At 38.2% G+C, this 18,143-nt stretch overlaps 2 protein-coding genes across 2 annotated transcripts; one reads left to right on the top strand and one right to left on the bottom strand.

Moving 5' to 3' along the window:
* Positions 1-774: 774 nt before the first annotated feature.
* On the bottom strand, positions 775-10,468 carry flcn (folliculin). The gene is given in 17 exon segments (XM_030158801.1): positions 775-1,217; positions 1,220-1,326; positions 1,431-1,483; positions 1,485-1,534; positions 4,589-4,714; positions 4,814-4,937; positions 5,199-5,312; positions 7,802-7,921; positions 7,924-7,964; positions 9,186-9,235; positions 9,237-9,278; positions 9,391-9,557; positions 9,638-9,856; positions 9,962-10,108; positions 10,253-10,301; positions 10,303-10,432; positions 10,435-10,468. Coding segments are annotated over 17 exon segments (1,671 nt in total). The 3' UTR covers positions 775-1,119.
* A 3,485-nt stretch (positions 10,469-13,953) lies between these two features.
* leng9 (leukocyte receptor cluster (LRC) member 9) lies at positions 13,954-17,777 on the top strand. The gene is given in 13 exon segments (XM_030158405.1): positions 13,954-14,044; positions 14,483-14,609; positions 14,742-15,068; positions 15,184-15,199; positions 15,750-15,801; positions 16,006-16,128; positions 16,131-16,179; positions 16,182-16,214; positions 16,217-16,317; positions 16,320-16,358; positions 16,360-16,573; positions 16,576-16,619; positions 16,622-17,777. Coding segments are annotated over 12 exon segments (1,134 nt in total). The 5' UTR covers positions 13,954-14,044; positions 14,483-14,530; the 3' UTR covers positions 16,679-17,777.
* The last annotated feature ends 366 nt before the right edge of the window (positions 17,778-18,143 follow it).

Below are 18,143 nucleotides of genomic sequence, written 5' to 3'. Positions count from 1 at the left end.
TGTTTCATATGTCACATGCATATTACAGATGTAAATATGCAACTAATTTGTGAGCTGCCGCAAATTATATTTGTGTTTCTATTTGTGAAACATCCTAAATTAAATCCAGATTTGAGTAGGATGTAGAAAAGCAAAACAAAAAAGTTAAACTGTATTAGGCAATACTTCCATCCTGTTAAGTAGAAGAATGACATACAAGTAAAGCTACAGTTAATACTAAATCACTTTATTTTATAAAACAGAATGAGCTATGTAATGTACAACATCATTACATATATATATATATATATATATATATATATATATATATATATATATATATATATATATATATATATATATATTCCCCACACACACAACCCCCCCCCCCCCCAGGTTAAACAAAGCCATATGTTGCTGAATTTTATTGACAGAAGTCTGCAAACTTCAGCAAAGCAACAGGCTCAAAGAGCTGTTGTATTAAAAAAGGCAGAGCTTTTTAGTGGATCAGAGGTGTGACAGGCTCATTAAGAGCCAAATCCTGCTGATGTGGTCAGTACTGGAGTGAGGCCTTGTTATGCAACCATTTTGGTACTTTTCAAGACATCAGAAAAACCTTTAAGTGTTGTCTTACAGCCCTGAAGAATTGCTGGCCAGCAGCCACTCGAACAAGTGAGTGGGAGCTCACGGAGAAATGTTGCTCTCCTCCTCCGCTTTGTTCGTTCTCCCTCCCTTTTATTCGATCTGTTCGCCACAAGATGGAGCCAGTTGTGGAATCAAAAACATCAGATGTCAGACTTTTTATAGTGATTTATTTCATTTAAAAACATTAAGAGTAAACAAAGTGCAAAACTTTTTGTAATAAGTTAAATGTATCATATTTGTCTTGTATCAGAATTCCCTTAGACAAACTAAAACCCTTTGACACATCTAAAGCAAATGTGTTAATCTGTACCAGAATATATCCACTGTTAAAAACACCACATATTTTAAAAGCAAACAACAGATAACCACTGGGTTCATTTCCCTGTTAAGAAAAGTTCTCTTGAAAAGACTCCTGCTTTCACTTTCCTTTCTTCAGTATTACCCTCTTTTCAACTCCCTTTTTACCCCCTGCTGCCTCCGCCTCTCGTTTTTTATTCACTGACTGGGGCTCCTCTCCCCTCCTCGGACGGCAGTCATTAAATGGGTCTTGTAAGTTTTGCTGAGTCCAGTCATCCAGAACTTTAGCAGCCTACGTTGTCTTCCTCGCCCGGCCCTGTGGCGCCAAGCAGGGCCAGAACCTTCTGGGTGTCCTCCCTCCCTCGGCCATCCACTTTGGAGAACTTGAACAGCACTTTGACTTTACTGAAAGAGGGATAATGGGCAAGGAGGGGTTTTCATATACAAAGTACTAAAATCACAGTTTAGCACAAGTACTTTTCTATAGGAATAAGTGGATTTTACCTCACTTCATCCACTCTTCTTTGAGACATAACAAACAGTGGGACACCACATCCACAGAACAGGTTCTCATTGGAGAGAGCCACTTCCAGCTTGTTTAATAAAGTTGGACCTGGCAGAAAATGAAAAAGACCCAATCAATGCATCACCTGATCATTCACTGTATTAATATATATCAACAAAGATGAAGTTTTTTCAAGTTAGTTTATCACATTTCATTCTATTTGTATTACACAAAGATCATGTGACATAGAGGCTATAGTTCTGGCCTTGTTAATAATTTGTGGCTCTGATTTTTCAGCCAGTATTTGATAGTTGGAAACACAGAGAAGACAGGAAACAGGGGCTGGAAGAAGGAAATAAAGTCCATGTGGACTGGGGGTCTTGGTCCATGGCTATCCTGCACCCTTTGTTGGTTTTGGCTCAAAATCCTGACACACGTAAAAAGAACTAAGTCTGAGCCAAGAAACTAAAGGTATTATATTTAACCAGAATCAGGATTCCCTAAATATTGTGAATTTATGCGCATTTCTCTGTTTTTTTATTCCCCATGTGCTTGCATGTAATGCAAGGCAAAAGGGACTACTGTTTGTCATATTATGACTTATTATGATTGACTTTTGACTTATTATTATGACTTATACAAAAACTTTGAAAGAAAAAGTGCTATAAAAGACATGGTATTATTTGGATTGACATTCTGATGCACAGATTTCATTAAAGTTGCGAAAAACCGGCCAATTTGTTCATCCGAAATGAATTAGGCCATTTTCAAGTGGCTACCATTCCCACACGATTGATCCTAAAATTATTCCGTCAATACAACAAATGTATGGCCCGGCCCAGTGATTATATAAGTAACACGATGCAATATTTTCACGTACAGTTTTTGCACAAGAGTGCGATACACCAAACCCCATTCACATACATGGGGAACAGAATGGTGACAGCTGATTGGCTGATATCGTCCCCACTCTAACTTAGAGTGGAGAGGGTTGGGTTTTACATTAGAAAACCTAGAAATAACTCATCATAACACTCACATTTCTGGGATTTCAGCAACAATTATACACCAAAATGTTGGAAAAACTCTTTTCTTTTAAAGACTATTCACATTTTAATCTTAAAATTTTTCGTTTTTGATCTACAGGCCTCTAAGCACACAGAGTGCCTATTTTTCTCTCTTTCACCCCAATGTTAAATTTCTATCACCAACATGTTTGACTAACTCCACTTTCCACAAACGCTGCTTATTCAGTTCTGACTTTTTCCCCCATTTTTACATCAACACGTTCAGAAGATTCACCACAAGCCTTGCCTTCAAGAATTTTTGAGATAGGATGTACGGTGATGGATTGACAGCAGTTTGTTTGAGAGGTGGTTTCTCAGTGAATTTAACACAGACATCCACGTTTCCTCCATAAAGAGCCATATTAGAAACTCTACAAACAAATCTTTATAACTCTCACATTTCTGGGAACTAAGCAACAAATTACATGTCAAAATGTTGGAAAAAGTCTTTTCTTTCAAATATTATTCACATTTTAATCTTAAAACATTTCCTTTTTGATCTGCAAGCCTCAAAGCACATAGAGTGCTGATTTTTCTCTCATTCACTCCCATGTTAAATTTCTGTCACTAACATGTTTGATTTACTCCACGTTTCCACAATCACTGCTTATTCAGTTATGACTTTTATTCCACATATTATACATCGATACATTCACAAGACTGACTACAAGTCTCACCTGCAAGAATTTTTGAGATAGGATCTATGGTCATGGATTGACAGCGGTTTGTTTGAGAGGTGGTTTCTGAGTGAATTTAACATGGACATCCATGTCTCCTCCATAAAGAGGAATGTTTATATATGTATATATGGATTTAGTGAATTCCCATCTTTTCAGTGTCATTTGTTCCAGACAGATACCACAGTTGTTTTCTTTCTTGGTTGGATCTTGTCCACAGGTCGTAAGTGGTTATCAGGTGCACCTGCCATGTTTCTCCTCACCGGGCTGCAATTGGTCAGTTGAAGTCTTTAAAAGGAGATTGTCCCTCCTACCTCAGTTTGCCCCACCCCCCATCCTGACTCCCATTTCAAATACTGTTTAAGGCCCATCTTTTTGTTTTATCTATCTCTGTGATAGACTCAGTGGGTGATTGTAAAATATATTTTCAGTCTCCTTTTAAAACCCCTTAAAGGGCTCTTTATTGGTTTGACCCCTTCTCATGGTTTTTATGCAGTTTGTTTTGTTCCTTTCCCAATTTGCGACCTCCATCCACGAGTTGTGTTTTTTTGTGTGTGTTTGTGAGAAATGTAACACATTACATTAACCTTTTCAAAATTGTTCAAGCAAATTACAAATTCTGCTGTTAATCTTATGTGATTTGTAAATTTAGGTTTTGAAAAACAGTGTCAGTAATTCAGCTGATCCTTATTTTTTGTCTTTCCTGTTGTGCTGTTACACAGTGATAGCAAACATTTCTTTTAATAAATAATTTGTACATACAAATGCAATGTAGAACAACATAACATTCTTCCAAATATTTACAGTATTTTATTTACAAACAGTCCTTCTCTGGTACTATTTCTTGCTTTTACATCGCAGCTAGCTCCAACTCCACAAATTTGGCAAGAGGCAAGCACATGGATTACATTTCCTTTAGGAAATGTGCGCATGTCTAGTTGATAAAATATTATTTTCCGTTTACCTACTTAAATGATGACTTGGCTCAGGTATGCATGTGCATCTGGAGGCAGATCAAGATGCTGGTCAAACTTTAAAGATGTCAATATCTAATATTTGCACATGCTTGTGTGTTTACATAAGTTTGTGTTGGAGTCTGTGTTGTGCTGAGGTAACATTATTTGTTGAAGTTAGCTGAGTCTGTTTATGGGCAAACAGCTGCTGGCATTGCACAGTGATGCTGCTGTAGAGGTGCATAAGAGAAGCACTGCAGACCTCAGGGAGTGAGCATAAAGATTTTCATAGATGTTCCCAGTCCTCTACATGGAAGTCAGTGCACAGGACATTATCATGATTGTAGGTAGGAGATGGTCAAAAAAGATTTGTGCCCTCAGGGTATTTTTAAAGCAAACTGCTGTAAGTGAAAGTGAAAGACTTACAGACACAGTCTATTTATACACTCACGTACATATCCTCACCTCTGTCAGTAGGCTGTGTATTGGCACTGCTGATGGTGAACTGATAAAGTGAGGAGACATTGTCTTCACCTACAGCTGAGATGTGACAGGTTTGGTCTAAGCTGACATCCACAAGCACAGAAAACTCTAAAGAACAAAAAACAGCAAGGTCTGCAGTTAGGGACAGCTGGTGACTCCTTGGTTTGATAAACTAATCACAGAGTGAGGTTTAGGTGGTTTTTGTACCTGAGGAGCTGACATGGGTTGGAATGGGTACATCTGGACTGAGACCCAAAAAGTTGCATTTGTAGGCCTCTTCATACTGTGCACTGTATGGCACAGAACGCACACACCCTACTGGAAGCAAAGACTGGTGGGAAACAGAACAACCATTTAGATAACAGAGGCTTAAACAAGCTGTAGTCAACATTATATGCCTGCCAAACAGTCAGTTTAAGTTACATCTAAATAAATATGAACCTTAGATTAAAAGGCTAATTGGAACCTTTGGATTATATTAACCACATGTTAAAAGACTGTGAAAGCAGCATGTTTGTTCACTTCAATGCTTTAACACTTATTTAATGAGACACTTTAAAGGTAGCAGAGCAGCTGTAGTGTAGAAGAGTACCTTGAGCACTGTGAAAGCTGACTGGATGAGCCCAGGGTCTGCGCCTCTCCATATGACCTGATTTCCCATGAGCACATGCCATGCAAGGTGACGGAACTCAGTGGCCCCGAGGACCTGTGGGATGCAAATGGAACAAGAAACGAAACCCATTAATATTAATGAATGATATGACCAAATTGTGACTAAATCAGATGAACTGAATTGGAAGACTGGTCTCAATCTGAAGAAAACGTGTATTAGGAGCTAGATTTCATTTAATTCCCTCTGTCTGATAAGTTCATTAAAGCAGCGTATGACTTTCATCACAAATTTTATAGCCTAATTATCACTAATCCATTAGTCTTTCCGTGCTTACGCACCTGAATCACTTCCCTCATGGTGAACAACTTCGAAGATGACTCCATCGTAAACACAGTCCACTTGTTTACATAAACCGAAATGTCACTCAGGCCTTTTCGGAAATTTTGTTGCATTGTGGGAAGCAAAAGTGGTTTCTCACAGATACGGCAAGAAAACGAGCCAGATTGCTACAAAGTAAAATTATGCAGTCCACCATGGTTGTTTTAAAGAATGAGTATAGTCGGTAGATGGAGGTAAAGGCGACATTTGGGTTCAGCACTCACAAAGAGACAGTGAAACTGCTACTGCTTGGAATTCCCAGTCCTACAATGCACTTCATGAAAAAATTTCCAAAAAGACGTTTCGGTTTGTTATGTAAACAAGCGGACTGTGTTTATAATGGAGTCATCTTCAAAGCTGTTCACCGTGAGGGAAGTGATTCAGGTGTGTAAGCACAGAAAAGACTAATGGATTAGTGATAATTAGGCTATGACTGGGGTTTTACACATTTCAAAAAAAAAATTGTGATGAAAGTCATACACTGCTTTAATGATATTCAAGAGGCAACTGTCCAGTTTTGTTTTGTTTTTTTTAATCATATATTCATGAAGAGTTAGTATTAGCAACAGTCATGTTAACTATTGATAAAGGTTAAAAGATGGGAATTTAGAAGGCAAATTACTTAATCTTAAACCCATCAAATTAGTCGTTTCCCCCAAATTTCATTACAGTCATCTTAGTCTGTTTGTCTGCCTTTTCACTTGACAACAAATCACACACTATGTAGACAAAATATAGTGACACATCACTCCTACAGTTTGTAGGATGTCCCATTCCTGTTGACTTCAAATATTATCATGATAAAAATATTCATGCCAATAATTATCACAATAAATGTCAAATGAATATTTCATTTAAGATTTTTCTACCTGAGTGAGAGCTAAAGAAACCAGATGTTAGTTGTGATTAAAAATTATTTATGTCAGAATGTGACAAATATTTCAGAAATCTTAAGGTAGAACTTTGAAAACAATTACAGTGACAAAATAAATTCAATGTTCAGTAAAACTGAGTAAAAACAAACTGTGAAACACTTTGCAAGCATAAATGACAGTGAAAACAAAATTAACTCTAAAGAAAAAATATAAAACTGTATTATGACATCTGTCATTTATCCTTGTAGCCCAGCCTCTGAGTCAGCAAGAACACCAGACTACGTTTGTCCCAATATTTTTGTCCACATAGTTATGTGGGTACAGAGTCCATCCTCCACAGTTGCAAGATTAACTTTTGCAATCACTATTCCAAACAGAACTGCAATTCTTTCAAATAAATTTGTAAGGATAAGGAGCTTGTTGCTCCAAGGACAACCAGAGACCGATCAGGTTTTCAATATTTTCTAAAAAGTCTCTGAAAAACAGTGAGAGATGCTCTTCTATAATGCAAAGTTTACTGCATGACCAGCAGGGTTTTCTCTATGTTTGTGAGGCTCAGGGCTTTGTGATGACATGGTTTTCAGTCCCTATCACATTTTGACAACAGATCAAAAAACGTGAATCAAATCTAATCAACTCATTTCATAAATATCTGACATCACCCATCTTTTAACAAAAAACAAGTAACCATTTTCTCAGGCTCACATAGTGTGGTGGAGGAATCTCATACCAGAGAGAATGCATTAAATTGCTGATAACAGATAAGTTTTGGTTTAAAAAATGTAAAACATGAGTAAAGACAGTATATAACTATAAAATAACATGGTCAGTTAATTGTGTGCAACTGTATTAGATACATCTGACATTAACCAATCATGTGTAGTCCTTAAACATTAGCCTGAAAGCCTCCTCCTTTAGTTCACCATGTGTTTTTATGTCATAAGGTATTGAAAACATTGACTTTATGTAGGATTGATAGAAAAATTAGACCACCCTGTGTCTACCAAGATTTCAAAGTTGGGTAGCATGCTTTCTGACATAATTGGCAAATTTGTAAATACCTAAAGAAAAACCTGATGGAGGGGACCTTGTAAACAGCTTGTAGTTGTGTAAGTTCCCTCTAATATTAAGTCACCTACATTACAGACGCCTCTCTGATTTATTCTTGTCAGGTTCAAAAGAATGAATTTCACAAACAGGAGGGGCTATATAAATTGGGAGAAAAAACACAAAATACTTTCCAATTGAAATGAAAACTAAACCCAGCCATTTCAAATATAAAGGGGGTGCTTATTTCATGTAATCGTGCACAAAAGAACCTAAATTTACCTGTCTCAAATGCCTCAATGACCTGAACTTTGGACCAGGTATTTCCTCTAGTTTTGCATCATCACAGAAGAAGTTGTGGCCCAGTTCGCTCTTCTGATTGGTGCCGCTGTGATTTAGTGCCAACCTCCATCTGCTCCTTCCCAGCATCTCATCTCCTCCTCTGCTCTTTCGGAAAACAAGTAGGAGACAAAACTAGATTGATGCAAGGCTTTTCAAAGGACTAAACATATCTGCTACAAATGACAGGAAATTCCACAGGATTGGCTCTATATCATACTCCATATGTGGAGCATGATGTCATGGTCACAGGATCCAACTCATCATTTCCAAAATAAGCCTCAACTTGTGCAATGTTGACTCTTAAGTTTGACTAATATCAATAACATTGTTGTTAGACTCCAAGAACAGTCAGCCATCAGAGTTGACAACAGCAAAATTTAGATGAAGGAAATATCTATTGTTTTAATTTGCTTATTTTTGATTCATGTGGTACCTTTCACTGTTGATTAAGCTGTTGACTACTTTCTTGATTATGAAATTGGTTATACATTTGTTAAAAAAATTAGAAAATGTGAAAAATGTCAACAACAATCCCCAAAACTTAAGGTGTCATCCTTAAATGTCTTGTTTGGTCGACAATTGTAAAGATATTTAGTTTACTATCACAGAAATATAAAGAAATTTAAGAAGCTAGAATCAGAAAAAAATACTTGTTTGAACTCTTTTTTTTCCACTTATTCAACAACAGGCTATTAACATCATACAAGAAAAGAAAATCATCTTGAGATGAGCCATTTTTTTCATGTTTTGTTTTCATTTTTTATTCTTTTAAACTTTATTTTCTTTAGTGGTACAGACTTTCTTTGGTTTATTTGACTGGTTATTTTTTTTTACTGATTTAATAATGTTTGCTTGTTCATTTGTTCATTTACTTGTTTAATCTCCTTATTTACTTAAGTGAGAATGGTATTGCAGGTCTTATTAGCTGTTGTATTTTGGGAAATAACTGCAAATCTTTTAGTGACTTGATAAATCTTGACTAAAACTGAGCAAATATTCTTTGATAAAGCATTAACTTTGTGGACACTGAGAAATGAATCACCCTATGTTTCTGAACAATTTGTCTTAACGTGATGATATAGTGAATCAGATTTACACAGACAACATTCAGACTGGTGATACAGCCTACACACAATGTGAAAACATATGACCTCGCTGATATCATCCCCTATCAACATGCCAAACCTTGTCTTGAAGCCAAAACATGTTGAAGTATTACCCAGGTGACTGATCTACCTTTTGACAAACCATATTTACTATACAGTTCTCTGTTTTAGTTTTTTTTTTACCAATTCATCAGTCTTAATGAACATTAAATGATAACTACCTGTCTGTCGTTCTATAAGAACCAGTGTATCCTCAGTAGGTGCTCCTCAAGAGCTTCTCTGTCAGACGACTTCCACAGGCTTTCAGCAACCTGGAGATAATAATTAATAATAATTAATAACAATATATAAATGTCAAGCTGAAGGATTACTAATTTGTCACATGAACAACAAGACTTGATGGGTGAAGCTGTATCCACGCACCAGCTAAAAGAAGAGTGTAGGCTGGCCCAGAGGTTGGGGTGCTGGGTGAGGGAAGTTAATGAGCGGGCTGCATTGCCACTCCTTTGGTGTGGGAAAACTGCAGGTGAGAACACACTGTTCATTCTCACTGCTCGCTGGGGACAAACACCTTGCTCGCTGTCGAACACCTGAGGAAAAATAAAGAACTGTACATAAAAGTTTATATATTTTACTCAAATTAAATTTAGAGTTCATGTATATGCTCTACCTTGAGTGCAGTACTTTGCAAACTCTGTATAGTAAGTCTGAGGTGGCGTAACAGGAAAGGCCAGGAGTTAATGAGGTAGATTCTGTCCATGGCAACCATGACAATACTGTACCAACGTTGGAACCTCTGGCCAGCTGTCTTTGATAAAGAAGGTGTGTGAGAACACAAACCATGTTGCTCATCTCCAAAGAAAATTGGCCCTTCACGTCCAGGACAGACCTTAAATAGAAATAATAATTTAAAAAAAAAACTGTGTGATGGAATAGTGAAAAAATAAAGTATACAGTCAGAAATTGTGTTATGGGCCACACTGTCATTGTTTACCTCACAGCTGAGGCTGCGCACACAGGCCTGCCGTACCACACTGAAAAGCTGTGGCTGTCTAGGATGCTGATGACTCAGGAAACGTATGCCTGTCTCATCATCGATGCTTACAAAACCTGGGTGAGATGCAGGTAAAGATCGACATCCCTGTAGCCCAAGAAATTAGAAAATGAATACCTAACAGGTGGCAGTACAATGGACATACAACCCCCAAGAGCACTTTGACTGGTCTAATAATGAAAAGTAAAAACAGATGTTAGGTCCAGTCGATAGGCTCATCTCTCTAATTACCTCACACATTTCTCCTCTTTGTGTGGCTGAGCTGTTGCTCGCATAGTCAACCCTTCCCTTCCCGGTCACGCATCTCGGTCCGCTATCAACAGCCACTGCAGCCGGCCTGCCTGAGAGGGCGGGGACGGGGAGGGGGTGGTGCAGTGGCCTCTGTGCAGAACAATGTCCGAGGGCCATGAGCTCACAGAAATGACAGAGAGCAACCAAAGCATTCATCTGAGAGAGAGAGAGAGAGAGAAGAGAGAGAGAGAGAGAGAGGGAAAGAGAGAGAGAGAGAAAGATGAGAGAGAGCAAGCCTTTAATCGGTGTTTACTGTACTGAATAAAACTATGTTGTTAACTGTTTTCTTTGTGGTCAGTTATGATATAACTTATACAATGATTAAGACTGGTAATTACAGCATATAACTTACCTTTAGCGCAGATACTCGTTTATCTGATGTCTCGTTTCTTCAGTAAAGTACATTCATTTTACACCACTATATGAAAAGCAGCATATTCGAAAAAAGGTGTCAACTAAACAAAAACCCCGAATTTTCTCGTTTTTTGTTTTTTTTTTAAGAAAAACAAAACATGATTTTAGCTGTTCAAATTTAGGATTATACACATTACTTGCTGTGTTTTGCTCCTGTGCAGCTGCTAGCTGGCAACAACCGGTCATGTGACGCACAGTCACGCGCTAGACGCTCAATGACGCACGGTGGTGGGTTACGGCATTCTTTTACTGTATTTTAACACTTCCTGTCATTATCACATCAGGCTTTTTTTTTTTTTTTTATGGAAAGTTACAAGGAATCCATAAAAAAACCTGTATTTGCTCATATTGGGCTTTATTTAGGAATTTCGCATAACCCTGTTTCGACGGAAAACCAATTAACACTACATTACCCAGAATGCATTTTTAAGTTGACAAACGAAGGGTCAAAGGGCGACAGCGAAGCAGAATCGACTGCACCTTAACTTGGTAGTTTAAGGATATTTTTTGAGCGATTTGAAAATGTGTGATCTTTTGTTAATGTTTAATCCAAATACGAAGAATATTTCATTTAGCGTTTGTTGAATTACAAGCGGTAGATAAACGTAACACACCACTTCCGCGGTAGTGGACCAGAGAGAGATGTGAAGTCAACTCTCCAGTTTCACCACTGCCATTTAGCAAACTGAGTGGTCCGACAAAGCCTAAGGTGGAGCACTGAATACCACTTTGACACTGTCAAGTCAAGTAATTTGTCTATTGAATCACAGCTTGATCATGGCTTCAGACGGAATGGGAATGCCCTCCGAGGACCCGAGAAATGAGACCCATCTGACGCCCACCAACCAGAAACACCCCACCCATCCTGAGGCTTGACTGTAACAGTGACAAAAAGGTCACAGCAGGTAAATTCAGTTTCCTTAGTTATTACACATTATTCCCAAATTTATTTGCGCTTTAAGAGTTCATACATTTTTAAACTTAGTCTGTAGTATGTCATTTTTATGACAGGTGAATCTTCATTAATGCATATTATGTAACAGGGTGTGTCTTACAGTACTCAGTACTTGCTCATATTGATGTCAGTCTGAATGTTTCCTCATCAGATTCTTTTAGTCTGTGGTACATTTCTTAGTTACTGTGACTGGTTTGAGTTCTCGTAAAACATTTTTTTTTTTTTTATGTCTGGTACCCCTAACACTGAAAAGAGGAGGGGGATGACTACACATGTTCAGCCCTCCGTAACAGAAGCTTCACTTCATGCCGGACGTTTCACTGGAAATGTGTCAGGAGTACAGGAAGTGAGTCAAATGTAGCCTGGATTAGCTCAAATTTAAGGTCCGATACAATCAGTAGATCTACTGTTTTCTCTTCCTCCCACTTTCCTCATTGGGCACGAGTCAGATAAACTTCATGAAGTTAATTTGTTTTCATCTAGTTACAGGAAATATTTTTACTCTTACGTCCGGGCACTTTGAAAGACTGCTCTGAGATTGTTCATTTTCTGACTTTATCCTTGCACCTGTTTATAATCCCATAAATCTGTGCCAGTCAGTGCCATCTCAGGGATATGGGAGCTGTTACACCTCACAATTAGAGATGTTTGCCTTGAGTCACATCTAGTTCACATATCTGGAAATGGTGTTGCAGCGTGTGGAATGTGTTTGTGTTAACTCCTTGGCTGACATTTGAGCCCTCTGCGGTCGAGTCATTGCCACCTGTTGCATCAACTATGTTTTACGGAAGCAAATTGCACCAAATATGGTTTTACATACCCCTTTTATTCTGCCTTTGAAATAAATAACCTTTCCAGTAACTGTTTAATTACATTTGTAAATATCAACCTAAAGTAACATCAGGCTAGAGGAAAGCAGATGTACATTTTATTTGTTGTTTAAGTGATTGTATTTTATTAATGTGGCATTTGATTGTCCATCTGAGATCTGGCAGAGGTACATGTATAAAAAGACGAGGAATCAGTAGCATGAAAGTTTATATAGGAGGTCCAGCCCAACAATATATTGAAAGTTCATGTAGATGTAAAAGTAGCTAAAAGTCACTTTGCAAGAATATGCTGTATTTAGACCATGAGCAGATTTATAATGACCGTTTGGGGCAGGAGAAAATTAATCAAGCAGCTTGTATCACCCCTGAAAAACAATGTGATAACTTAGACAAATTAAGAATTTGATTTTATAGGAATTGGATGACTGCTGAGCTAAAACATTGAAATCAAAGTAATGAATACCTAAATAAACAAATCCATACCAATAACCATAAAGGTTGAAGCAAATTAATCAATAATTGTGAAATGATTATCACACTTACTGCAAAAATTAGTTATTATAATGCATTCATTCATTCATTCATTCATTTATTTTCTGAACCAGCTTTATTCTCACTAGGGTCACAGAGGTCGCTGAGCCTATCCAGCTACTTATGGGTGAAGGTGGGGTACACCCTGGACATGTCGCCAGTTCATCGCAGGGCTGACATATAGAGACAAACAACTGCTCTCACATTCACACCTAATTATAAGTGCATTTAAGAAAAATCTTATTTTGACACAAAATTATTAATAATTCAAGTAGAAAAGTCTTATATTAGGCAGCAAGTTCTGCTGATATACAGTTTGTTTAATGTACTTTCCTTTTATTAATCAGCCAGATTAATCAGACTATCTCTAATACACAAAAGATTTAATAATATAAGTAATAACCTCACATAGTTCTACTTATTAATATTTTATTTATTCATTGGGTGCTTTCAAATAAATGGTCAACAATCAACTCTGAGAACATGTTGCCACAATATTGCAGAAACATTTAGAGATGAATAAAACTTACAGACTATAGGGTACTTTCTCTTACACCCCTGTTTTTTTCCTCTTCGGCCTCTCTCAGTCTTATTTGTTCTGGTTTCCAGGTTCAAATCGATGTCAGGGTTTTCTGGACACAGAAAGTCTGTGTAGACATGATGTAGTGGGATAATAAAAGAGCTATCTTAACAAGGCTTATTAGTGACTAAACATTGAATAATACATTGGTCTTTTTGCTTTCTGTCAACAGGTCCAGGGTTTGTTGATCCAACTTGTGCATTACTTTCTCAAGCGATTTAGATCCAGGACATTTTTTAAGAGGTTGTCATTTCACTTTCATTTTTCATCACTTGTGAGACTCTTTTAACTTAGTTTCCACCTTGTGTTTCCTTTTCTTTATCAGAATCAACACAACAGGATAATGAGCGAGGTCAATGTGTGCCAGTTTTTCCTGATGGGCAAGTGTCATTTTGGCCACAGAATGTCGTTTGTCCTCACAGGTCTGCTCACATTTCACTAACACTGACATTGAGGGAGTTAGAGCTTAAAATTCTTTTTATATAATTTACTTTAAAAAACTGTAACAGTAGGTTGAACTTTATTGTAATACAGCTGTGTGTTATTTAAATTAATTATCTGCTGATTATAATGTCTTCATGTGGATTACTTGTTCTAAACAGTCTAAACTAACTGATAACATGAAACAGGTGGAAATAATTCCAGCATGATGCTTTGATAAATGGACATGTACTTAAACGTTGAACTTGACCCTTAATCATGACCTGCTAATTCTTTTGAAACGTTATCAGCAATCTATTTTTTCCACGTACTTCAACTAAAGGTTAATTTTATTATATCAGATAAATTTAAACTCTCATTTCTCATGTTTTGCATGTATATTTAGAGATTTTTTTGCTCCGGTTGCTCTCTGTCCTCAGTGAGCCGTCTTTGGATGACTCAGAGGCTGTAATCTCCTGACAAAAAGGATGAAGAGAACTGGAAAAACATGGCAAGAAGAAGGCCCAAGGCAACAATCAACAAAGCTTAAAGACAATGAGGAACACGGTCACTCCATACCCAAATAGTCATCTGATAATGACAACAAACTCATGAGAGACCAATGAAATCATAACCCTCTCACTCCTCTTGTTTATTTTATAATTTTTAGTCTCATTCTCAATCTCATTTCTCACACAGAGATGAACAAAAAGCCTCGCATGCGCACAGCAGATGACGTTATCTCAAGGATCTTGTGGGACCCATCTGTGGATTCTTCAGAATTTGTAGTGGGGTATGTGGATCGCTTCCTTGGCGTGCTAGAACGTCCCTTCTGTGAGTTCAACTGGGAAACCAACCCCTGTGACTGTGATTATTCCTCTGAGCTGGCCCTTCCCAGACACAGGATCCAGTACTTCACCTACAGAGGGCATCGTGTGTGGGACCGCCACAGCAGGACCGACAGGGTGTTTGGCTCCACTGGCCAATCTCTGGCTCCCCCCTTTGGAGGGGAGGAGGAAGTAGAAGGTAAGTGGACTTGTCATTAATACCCCACTTTACATATACAATCTAAAATGTCAAGAAAAAGCCAGTTGTGTGTATAGAATACACTGACCTAACATGACCTTTTGTTTATCCACAGAAGACGGAGAGAAAACTAACTTTAAATGAAGACCAGCCACCTGCTGTCAGTGGGCAGGAAGAGAATGAAACAGAGACATGTACTCATACCAGACCACACATCTGGAGGGAGAGGAACTGAGTGAAATGAATATCACACCTCTGACTCAGCAGCAGCAGCAGCAGCTTCACAGTGCAGAGGAAACACGTCTCAAAAACAACTGGAATCACAAGGAACATGTGTTGTGGAGGAGGTGGCAAAAAGGTCCAATGTTAATGTTCTTAAAGTTTAACTGAAAGAATGTAACAACTGCACTACAGAAGGAAACAGCATTTTTAACACCTGCATGTTCTGCACTTTCTAATACTAAATGCCAGCTTAAGACATAACAGTTTACATGTAGAAACTTCATGTTTATAGGGGGCACTGGGGTTTAAAGAGTTTTAGCTAAAACTTTGTCACAAATCTTTCAAAATATTGTTCTGCATCATGAATGATTTTATCTGCCTGTTTGGATTTTAGACTTGAAAACCTCAACAAACCAAATGTCCTCATCCCAAAGAGACGAAGCAGACCTAAATGAGGAGGGTGAGGAGGAAATATGGGAAAGAAAGCTGGGAAGGCAAGCAGGATTCCTCAGTAAGGACATAGGTTCTCAATGCCTCACTAGTACTCTCATGTCCTTAGCTGGTTCTTTGATTATATGTGGAAACAACGCCTTGGTCCTGTGTCTGCATATACCTATGTATGTGGTATAATGAAGTAAATGTGCAGTTGATTTGACTTGAGTTCTGTTAATCACAGTGATTCTCTCCATGTTCTCCTCTCTTCTTTTGTACACAGTCTTATACCACAGCCCTGAACCTGAGCCAGAATCCATCAGCACCACTGGAGCAGAGAGAAGAAAAGCATGGTGGTGTCTGCCAGCCTAAGCGCCGACCCACACACTTCATCACCTTCAGAGGCCAACACTCCCTGCCATCCTCTCCTGTTTCGAGCAGCTGCAGGAGGAGCTGACCTCCTCCTGCCCTCCTCGGCCCCTCACTGGCATAACTCTCCAGCCTCCACATCACTATGTGCCTCCTCGTGCTGCCCGAGTCCTGCCCGGAGGTTGCCGCTGCGCTGAGATCCTCCCGACGTTTTGCCCAACCTGGATCGAAACCCCCCCAGTGGCCGTGACCTTTCCTGTAAAGCTGAAAACATTTTAATGGGAAGGTACTGTTCCTGAGCCCCCAGCCTCAGCTTTCTCTGCAGCAGCTCAACAGTGGCCTACAGGAAGCCTACCGAAGGAGGGGCTCGGCTCCACAGGCACCTTACAACCCACGCTATCACCTCACCCTGGCCAAGGTAGAGGACAAGGATGGGGAGAGGATTTTTGAAGGGGTGGGGGACATAAAGGTGGGGAAGGGTTTAACTTTGGCCGTCTACCAGTGAACACTTTGCACCTTTGTGCCATGATGGAGGTTCCAAAGTCGACGGCTTTTTTGAAACCCTGTGCAGTGTAACTCATCGATGATGAAGACTTTACCAAAGACATGTGCCAAACACATGACTGGGCACAATTTGCACTGGCCATGGTGCCTTTATAATTAATATCTTAATTCTCTTAAAATGTACTTTTAAAATTAAACTGTCTGCAGAATGCAAAGTACAATACACTCCATTATATTAAACTGTACAAGATACAAACCATACATCATATTCTAATTCTAAGTTTTATGCTCTGTATTTTAATCAGTTCATTTTATGCTGAAAGTCACAGTTATATATCATATTTTATATTTAAAGATAAAAAACAAATGCCACCTACACACATACTGTAAAACTGTTAAGAACTGTTAGAATAGAATAGAATAGAATAGAATAGAATAGAATAGAATAGAATAGAATAGAAACGGCTCATTATGTACCTACCTCAGCAAAGAATATGAAGAAACAGCTAATACTTAAAAGAGAAAATTCTGCTTTTATTATAATGCACCTACACACAAAGGAGGGACTTACGACATTTTTAATACATAATGCAATTAGGTAATTGAAATTCATGAAGTACAATATACAGTATAGTACACAACTATAGATAAGGATTTTTCAGCTCAGGTGCTGAAGATGTATCATTTTACCGCACAGACTCAGGAGTAGATCTATGATGTTACAGGTACTTGTATGTACAATACTTTCTGCAAGCTCATGCAATTGTAAAAAAGTACAATTATATCAGTGCCTGGTTTCATTAGGTCAGTCTGTGGACTGAATAACTTTGTTTTTTTTTGTTCAAAGAATGTGTAAAAGAAAAAAGAAAAAAACAATGCTTTTTGTAGTAGGAGATTCAGATTCCATCTACTGTTTTAACTACAACAGGGTATACTCATTAGCCATAAATGTTTATATAGGGGACATAATTGTTAATGAGGAAAAAATAATCTTTTTAAACCTCCAATTAACTGAAGTAGCTGTGTTCTGCAGTTCATAATACCACTGTTTATATGATCTGTTTTATATGAATATTGTATGTCTGACTATCTTCCACAAGAGCGTCATCTCTGTATGCTTTTATGATGAATTATAACCACCAGATTGTCACACACATTAAATATTGAATTGGTTATTTTAAATCCTTTGAGTGGTGATATTTTATCATTGTTGTGATGGATGGCCTGCATGTTAATGTGACCACACTCACACACACAAGCTGCATAAATCCTCACTGAGCAAGTCTTGCATACATAATATAATTTTCTGTCTTCTTTCTCCTCTTCCTCCCAGATACAAACGCACACATAGACACTATACATAGGCTATATGAGTCAGTGAGTATGCTCTCTGGTTCTCCACTGTTTGCTCCCTCACTCGCATTATCTCTCTGCCTCCCTTCCCCCACTCTCTTTCAGTGACACAGAAAAACTAACGCCGCCCCCTCCCTCTTTTTTTGCTTGCTTCTGCCCCCCTTTCTCCAAAGGCGGACAAACACCATAGTCTTT

This window comes from Sphaeramia orbicularis, chromosome 16 (genome assembly GCF_902148855.1).
Source record: "Sphaeramia orbicularis chromosome 16, fSphaOr1.1, whole genome shotgun sequence".
NCBI classification, from domain to species: domain Eukaryota; kingdom Metazoa; phylum Chordata; class Actinopteri; order Kurtiformes; family Apogonidae; genus Sphaeramia; species Sphaeramia orbicularis.
Note: the sequence above shows the minus strand (reverse complement) of the source record. Positions and strands in the feature narration are given on the sequence as shown.